The following is an 8,934-nucleotide window of genomic DNA, read 5'->3' as shown; positions in this document are numbered from 1 at the left end:
AGGGGGAAGGATGAATAAGTGAAGCACAGGGGATTTTTAGGGTGCTGAAACTATTCTGTATGACTGTAATAGTAGACACGTCATTACATTTGTTGAAACCCCAGTAAGACTGTATAATACAAAGAATTAACCTTAATGTAAACTATGAGTTACAGTTAATAATAATGTATCAACATTTGTTCATCAACAAATGTGTCATGCTAATGCAAGATGTTAATAATGGGAAACTGGGGAGGGGTGAGGATATGAGCTAGAGTAGGTGTATGGCACTGTAATATCTGTTCAATTATTTCATAAATCTAAAACTGTGCTAAAAATAAAGTCTATTAATTATTTTAAAATAAACTAAAACCAAAGGACCAAAAGAAAGCACTTTTTTGGTTCTAATTACAAAGGTAATATATATGCCTTTATATCCTATAAGAGTGATTTCAAACAAATTAATATATGGAAAGTATAAAGTTTTTATTGTGTTATACTTTGCTACTCTTCTTGACCTTAATATAGTCTTAGGTACAGAGTGACAGATTCAGTTTGTAAACAACAAAACACAGTTCATTAAAAATCATCCACTAATACACTTTCCTTCGTACACTGGAGATATTACTAAATGCCTTCTTAAAAATGCCACGTGAATTATCTTTTTAAAGTTTCTAAAATGTATGTTTTCCAATGTTTTGGTTTTACTGATCTTACTTAATGGAGCTATCTATGAAGCTCTGGGATGTGAACAAATCTTATGTTCCCGACTTCCACAGCAAGTAACAATGCATTTCACCTCTAGTCTTCAGATTGCAATTTTTGTTTGAAATTTATGGGCAAGATTTAGCTCCATAGATATGGATGGAAATGCAGATCTGGCAAGTAACATCAACATCAGGACTAAAAGTCCCAGGACTGCAAACCACTGCAGAGGAAAACACATGGAGTAGATTATTATAATTTCAGTTAGAGGTGTTTTATACCAATAATATTAATCTGCCTTCAATGTCACACCATTTCTGTATGTTTGTTATACTGAATAATGTTCAGCCAACTAAATTGTAGAAGATTATTTATGAGTTTCAAATATTGTAATTTGATGATCTTAAAGCAGGAGAAAGTTAGAATCTTAACTGTTTTTCCATTAGTATTAGCATTTTACACAACCTTCTGCATTGCCCCACTTATGAGTTCCTATTTCTAGCAGTTTTCTAGTTTCTATTTTCAATTCTCTGTTTTCTAGGTAGGACCATTCTGTTTTCCTTCACAGTTAGTAGCTTAAGTCAGAACACTATGGAAATGTTTTGTAGTATAAAAGAGTACATTAGGAAGAATTCATGTACATGAAGATAATTATATTTAGGAATTTGGACTTTGAATTTTCACTTCCCTTTAGCTAAATATGTTCTATAAGAGGATCACTATAAAGATTCAATTCCATTATCCTAAGTGAATTACTCATCTATTCTTTTGACTATATAACCTAAATATTTAGATATTTATAGTTCATAATTACCACAACAGGTAGCGCAATCACTGTGCAGACCTTCATTTTTCCCAAAGCCTGGACGACAGCTATCCATACGTACTACTCGAAAACTGTGATCCACAAAATGCATAGCTGGTAGAGTTTTATTAAAATCATGGTTGAAAATATATGCTTGGCTCCGGAAAAATTCTTCTATTCGATCTCTTGCCTACGATTTAAAAGTACCAGAAAAAAGTACAATGACTAAACTGTGAACCAATTTCTCCTCCGGCATCAGAGGCCATGAAACATAGCATAAGCATGCCATCCATGAATTCCTGAAAAGTTGTGTGTTAACACTAAAGTTATCAATTACTGTCAATTCATATGTACAATGGTTAAAAAACATTAAATTAAGGTAAAAAAAACACTTGTTTTGAATTATTTGCAGCAGGTCTATTCCATTTGTAGGTAACTGGGAGTTCATTATTTCTCCCATCCAAGTACTAATCAGGCCCGACCCTGCTTAGCTTCTGAGATCAGACGAGATTGGGCGTGTTCAGGGTGGTATGGCCATAGACAATTATTTCTAATTTCAAAGGGCCAAGCCAAATTGAAACTAATATAAAACTTCTCTAATCAGCATTACAAACTAATGAAGTAACTTTTATGGTTTTTTTCACATAGTTTAATAATGACTGATATTAACTAAGTGCTTCCCAAAAACCATGAACACTATAAAGGGTATGGGCTTAGGAACTAGACCAGGAGAGTGAAGGGACGTTTTTTAGACTATGTTCTTAGCCTCTGAGGATGGTAGAGGAGGTAGCGACTATTATGATCAGCATACATAGTTTCGGAAGAGCCACTGATTTAACATAGAATGACATGACTGTGAGGTTGTTCTCAAAGCTGCTGGGTAGTTAACATCTGGGGAACGAAGACCAGGGATTCATCCTTCTGTCATAGAAAAATACGTAATATCAACTTGGGGAGCTATATAATATTCCAAATGTACTATTTCAAAACAAAGCCTTATGAAATAGCCACTAAGACACTCGTAATCTCAGTTTAAAATAATCAAAACCCAAAATCAATAATACTTTATATTTAACTTTTTTTTTTTAAAAAAATTCAAATCTACTTGCTTAGAATGTCTTCATTATTGATGAATATTCACAACTTGGAGAAATAGATTTTTGAAGAAACTTTTTAATTAATAAAATGTAGTTACAAAGAATTTTAAGTAGCTTTATTGACTATTCAAATATTTTCCTCTTACAATGAAATTCTCACCTGAAGGATATTATTATTAGTGATATCTTCACAATCAACAGAATCATTGCATGCCCCTTTCCACCCTGGTGCAAAAGGATTAACTGGAGAGGAAAAAAATGATATCTTCACAAAAGGACTCTAAAAAGTTCCAAACATTCTAATAAAGCTCCAAATGCTGAATTCAGTATGAATGGGTGCATGTGTTTAGTCTATCTAATCCCAGTAATAAAGTAAGGTGCACAATTTGAATAATTTATACATTATGATTTCACTCCATCTGGGGGCTAATGGAAGTAACTACAAGGCTTTAAAAAGAATAGAAATAAATTTGGTTTGGCTCCTTTTATGAAGTTCTCAAAAATACGATTTAAAATTCTGTAAGAAGTTATCTTAAATATTAGCTGCAGAAAGTCTATATTTATAAAATTATATTGACTTCTAAAAAATAAGCAACAGTGTATCATAGTTGTAGGTAAATAATTAATGTGTTAATTTTTAAAACTATAACCAGGCTTAGACCAACAATATATTTTAGTGCTTAACAAACAGTTAAAGCCTACTATTTGTAAGATATCTCACATAATATGATAATTAATTTTGTAATCTACCCTGGTTCAAGATTAAAATCATAAAATTAAAGTTTAAACACTTTTTTACCTTTAAAGGCTATAAATAGCTCGTGCATGAGGCCATGTTTTGGAAGTTTAACAAAATGGCACTTAAATGATGGTTCTATGACATGGCATGACAAATCAGAGATTAAATTATCCAAGATTTTCTTCAGCACTCTAAAAAGCTGTTCATTATATCTTCCTATACAAGACTTTGTGGTAAAACGTACAGACATCTGATACGAATAATCAGGTTCCCGATAGGCTTTTTAAAAAGATGAGAATAAAAACAATTGTGCATAGCATTAATTTCCTCTACCAAACAATTTTCGAATAACATGTAATATTAAATCCATCAATCTTGCAAATCAGCATAGAAATTTAACTTATCCAATGAAATGTTTTACCAGTTTGTCCTCACAAAAATATACAAAACTAATAACTTTAATGAAAAATGGTTATTTTCATCTGATATATTATCTACTCAGTACAAGAGAAGAAATGGCTTCTGTGGGCTGGCTATATAGATAACAGTTATCAAGGAAAAAGTAAGATTTGGGGGAGAAAGTTCTTAATTTGCAGAAAGTGTCTTTGTTGTCAGCATAGTCCAGTCAAAAGGATCATTAATTTGCTTTTGCAGAATTAAACATCAGTTTTTAAGATACCTGGCAAAACTGTGGTAAAGGAGATTGTGATTGTATACGTAGACAGTGGGAAGTGGAAGGCTGAAAGAGGATTATTTAGATTACACTATCTTGATGTCAGTTTAAGAGTTTGCCTGGTCAAATACACCCAAAATAATCCTTAAGTCATAATGATTATATATAACAGACTCATTTTCACTAAGAAACCATACACTTAATTCTGATCCAAACTAAATGTATTAAGTTACAATGTGCCTATATTCTTACCAAACATCATAAAGTCATAGCTCTGCTTTACTATCTTTTCTTCTTGGGTTTGTGCTTTGATAGTCTTATAAGAAAGAGTACATGTGTAAAGTCCTGACAAAGGCTCCACAAAATCTTTCACCATCAGCTTTCCTGTTTTAATTATATTTATTCGATAATTTCCTAAAGAGAAATGGTAAATTACTTGGTTATTTAACATATAAAAATTCAAATATTATTTAGTCAACTTGGGGTTACAAATAAATACAAAAATTTAAAAATTAATGGAGTATTTTAACTTCAAGAATTCAATAAAATCTTAATTCTGTCATAATACTCCATGGAAAACATGCGTTAAAGTACACTTTGGAAGCAGATTTTTATTTTCTTCAATTCATTTCTTGGCATCTAATTTCAATTGGTTTATGCCAGTAATTCAGTAAATGAAATTATACTGCCTTGTAGTGCTATACAAATTCTTCAAATAAGACAGAAATAATACTTATAATCCAAGACACTCTTCTAATATCATGAAAAAGTACATATTAGGTACTTCAACTCCTATTACAGAAAGATAAATTTTAGGTTTTATAAAAAATTTTGAAGAGCTCTGGGAAGTGGGATTCAAAAATTACTGCTTCAGTTTTTGAATAAGGAGAAAACAATAAGGCACCGACCGAGATATAACATGATTTGTCTAAATATGGAGCAAGTGAAACTGCACTTAAAAATTAAATTTCAATTTGTTCATTCCAATAAGTGACAGTGCTTTTCTAAAAAATGTTCACATCATTAAAAAAAGAAGGTATTAAAATCAAGGAATTTACCTGTTAATACCCTGTCATTAGGCCCAATCCATAAGTAGGTAGGGTCCACTGTTTCTTTTTTAGCACGTTTTAAATCCATACACACGAGGACTGGGCTATTGTGATGTAATTTTACATATATTTTCACTGTGACAAAATAAAATAATATATAACTACATTATACAGCAAAATTAAGAGATGTACTTCCTACCGTTCTGTCCCAAAGACACTCTCATTAGTTCTTTTTGATTTCCCTATTTAAAAAATCAGCATATCTTTATAACATTTAGAAGGCTAAAGTCCTTTTTGCTTTTCATGGCTTTTTAAAAGTCTAGACTACTAGTGAGTTTTTGTCTTTTTCTGTGATATAATTGTTTATAAAAATGTACATTTAAAAGTTCACTTTAATGTACAGATTCAGAACTCATTATAAGCAATTTTTGAAGGGTTAGTGGAATCAGTTAAAGGATCAGAAAAGCAATTGAGTTTCGTTGTAAAACTATTTCAAAGATGATCATTGTCATCCCTAAGGGAAACCTGATACTTAACTATAAATGTCCTCTGTTAGGAACATTAATTAAGCCTACTTGGGGCATACAAGGAAGATTTTCTGCAATTACCTATTCTGTTTCAGATTTGGTGGAAGCAGCAATAGTCTGCTTGGAACCAATGCAGTCCCACAAGATATCGTGTTTCCCCGAAAATAAGACCGGGTCTTACACTAATTTTTGCTCCAAAGGATGCATTAGGGCTTATGTTCAGGGGACGTCATCCTGAAAAATCATGCTAGGGCTTATTTTCCCATTAGTTCTTATTTTCGGGAAAACACGGTATTAATTTTAAAGCCTACCGAATGCAAGTCTCTGAAATTTTAAAGAAGACACTGTCCTACAATTTGATGGCAGCAGGGATGGGGAGGGCTCCAAACATGCAGAGATTCCAAACATGACAAAATGCTATGAACTGATCCAAAGTTATCTAAAGTTAGCCGGGTGACTAATTTTCCTTGGGAGGTATGGGAAGGTTTCATCGCGGTGATAAAGGACATTTGAGCTGTCTTAAAAGATGTGTAGTTCTACTTAATAAGGGAAGGGATAAGGGTATTCCAAAGAGAGCGACTTCCAGTCCTGGCAATTACTCCTCTGAGTGGGCCTGGCGTGTTGCAAAGCATCAGAGACACCTGGAAGTGAGGTGGCATCAGAGGAAGAGATCTGGATTGAATGCTAGCTCCTTACGAGCTGTGCAGCTTTACGTAAGGTGATACAACTAGGGTCACTGTCAGGATGAAAAGATGCAACCTTCAGGAAGTGCAGAGCACACGGTAGGCGATCAATAAGCATTCGCTCCCTTTCCCAGGGCGGAACAACTTTAGCAGGTCCACGGCACCACGGCTCTTCTGATAGACTGTGCGGGTGAAGCGGTCCACACTACCTGGGTGTCCTGGCTTGCCATAAATGAAGCCTTTCTTAGTGAGTTCGGAAGATCGCTGCCATCCAACTGCGGAGGAAAGAAACCACTACTTTTGGGTAGAAGAGGAGAGCTCAGAATGGGGCGAGACGGAGCGAAGTAGAGAAGCAGGACGGGCAAGAAGGGAGAGGCCTAGGAACCTGGTGGAAGGAGCCCCACCTCCTGTGAGGTACCAGAGCACCGCGGAGAGTAGGACCCACGCTCGCATCACGGCTCAGGGGCTACCGTCGCGGGAGGCGTCGAGGGGCGGGCTCCTTCCTACCTCTGCCCAGGCCCAACGCCTCCCCATCTCTCCTCCACACAGCGGGGCAAACCGCCGAGGTCAGCTCCTCCACCCGTTGGTCGCTACCACCGGAGCGGCCGCGCAGGAGAGCGCTTGCGAACCCTGTAGGTTCGCGCACGGGGGTGGAGCGTCCGGCGCGCGATCGCGCCCGGGGGCGAGGCGAGAGGGCGCTGGGCCCCTCGAGTGGAAGGCCAGCGCCCCGCCCCCTTGCGCGCACGCAGCCGCCGGCGTGCGGATGCTTCGCACCTCGCCTCTGGCGCCATTTTCCGGTGCTGTGGGCGTCTTAGTTCTCCGAATAAGTTCTGTGAGAAGAAGGGTAAAGGAAAAGAGCCTAAGGCTTGGCGTCTCGGTCACTTCCTTATTGTGGGGGCTGATGAGATCGACGAGAGGAACACCGCGGGTCCCAAGTACGGCGGGTGCGGGATGCCATTATGTTAGTACTGGAGGAAGGGAGAGGCTTGTGAGAATTTTTTTCCTCACAGGAAGCAGAGAGCCCCGCGTGGGCATTTCCTATGCCTTTCTTCTCGTGAACTCAGTCTGAAACTGTACACCCTATTCAAACTCTTACACCCAGTTTTTACCTAACTGCGCTCTTCCACCCACAAAATGAAGAACCTGAAGAACCACTAGTGCATACAACAAGGCGTCTCCAGGCCTTCCCACTCGAGAAGAACATTTAATCTTCATTTTCACCTTCAGGTATCAGACTACATTAAGAGACCCTTCATGCAACTTTATCTAGGGTTGTGTAATAATCTTGCTTTTAGAAACGGGCCCTATTGAAAGGCAGGATCCCCAAATCGGCTTTTCCTGTGGAGATGGTTGATAAGATCAGAAAGCTCCAAAAGAGACCGCGCCTGTCTGTGTCTTTCTTGGTTCCTTCCTGGCTACTTATTTGGTGGCCTGAAAGGCCTGTGTGATGTCTATTTTTTAGCAGTGGGACACCCTCAGTCGTGGTTTTGAGTAGGCTGGTGGGTAGAGAGCCCAAGGTTCAGACAGGGTGCAGAATGATTATTTGGGGTGAGATCAAGAGGGTTTTTTATTTTTTTTTTTTTCAGTTTTATTTCCTTTGAGCAGAGTCAGTACTTGGACTATCTCTGATGGTCCGGGAGCAACCTTTGTCAGTGATTTCGTTTTTAGTCACTGTTAATTTTACCTACATAGCATAAGCCATGAAATGTGATTCAGTGAGTCAGATCCACCCATGTCAGTTACCATGTGTAATAGATTCATCGTTTAGCCTCAACTGTTGCTTCTTAATGTGATGATATTGAAGATAAATTCAGGCATTGTGTTTGATTCCCTAGAAGTTTATCATTCCAGTTTCAGTCAAAGTACATTATAAATCCTGTGTTTTAATTAGTTTCCCAGTTATTATAAGTAATTGATCCTTGCAAATCCTGAGTGATAAACTTTGGATACTTTGGAAGGAACTTAACCAATGGGTAGTGGTTGTTTGTTGAAAGTACCTTTGCACTTTTAAAATAGACTTAATTTTAGAATAGTTTTAAATCTACAGAGAAATTGCAAAGATAGTACTGAGAGTCTCATGTATTCCCACTGAATTTTCCCAACTATTGACATATTACATTAGTGTGATACATTTCTCACAATTAATGAACAAATATTGATACACTACTACTAAATAAAATCCATGCTTTATTCAGATTTCCTTAGTTTTTAACTAATATCCTTTTTTCTGCTCCAGGATCCCATCTGGGATCCCACATTACATTTAGTCATCATGTCTCCTTAGGTTCCTCTTGGCTGTAACAGTTTCTTAGACATTTCTTGTTTTTGATGATCTTGACAGTTAATGACAGTTTTGATGACATTGACCTGAACTTAACTGGTTGGGCACTTTGCTGAAAGCCTCTCTGTTGAAATTTGTCTGATGTTTTTCTCATTATTAGACTAGGGTTGTGGGTTTTTGGGGTAGAAAACTACAAAGGTAAAATGTCATTGTCATCACATCATATCAAGTGTACATTCTATCAACATACCTTATCACTATAAATGTTACCTTGATCTCCTAGCTGAGATAGTGTTTGTCAGGTTTCTCTACTATAAAGTTACTCCTGCTACCCTTTTCAAATGGCACTCTTTGGAAAAAAGTCACTATGTGAAGGCCACACTTAAGGAGTGGGGA

At 36.8% G+C, this 8,934-nt stretch overlaps 1 protein-coding gene across 1 annotated transcript; it reads right to left on the bottom strand.

Moving 5' to 3' along the window:
• Positions 1-812: 812 nt before the first annotated feature.
• ZPBP2 (zona pellucida binding protein 2) lies at positions 813-6,710 on the bottom strand. Its single transcript, XM_033089081.1, has 8 exons — positions 6,662-6,710; positions 6,467-6,532; positions 5,057-5,182; positions 4,251-4,412; positions 3,386-3,604; positions 2,747-2,829; positions 1,499-1,679; positions 813-907 (listed from the first exon to the last, which is right to left on the bottom strand). The coding sequence occupies exons 1-8, from the start codon at positions 6,708-6,710 to the stop codon at positions 813-815; spliced, it is 981 nt and encodes a 326-aa protein (XP_032944972.1).
• Between the last annotated feature and the right edge of the window lie 2,224 nt (positions 6,711-8,934).

This window comes from Rhinolophus ferrumequinum, chromosome 21 (genome assembly GCF_004115265.2).
Source record: "Rhinolophus ferrumequinum isolate MPI-CBG mRhiFer1 chromosome 21, mRhiFer1_v1.p, whole genome shotgun sequence".
Classification (NCBI taxonomy): domain Eukaryota; kingdom Metazoa; phylum Chordata; class Mammalia; order Chiroptera; family Rhinolophidae; genus Rhinolophus; species Rhinolophus ferrumequinum.
This window is presented reverse-complemented; position numbering and strand designations above follow the sequence as displayed.

Coding starts and splice junctions, on each gene's coding strand:
- ZPBP2 (XM_033089081.1), bottom strand. CDS start 6,710: ATGCGAGCGTGGGTCCTACTCTCCGCGGTGCTCTGGTACCTCACAGGA. Junction 2,830..3,385: donor GCTATTTATAGCCTTTAAAG/GTAAAAAAGTGT, acceptor TTTCCTCTCCAG/TTAATCCTTTTGCACCAGGG. Junction 1,680..2,746: donor CTAATAATAATATCCTTCAG/GTGAGAATTTCA, acceptor TTTAAATCGTAG/GCAAGAGATCGAATAGAAGA.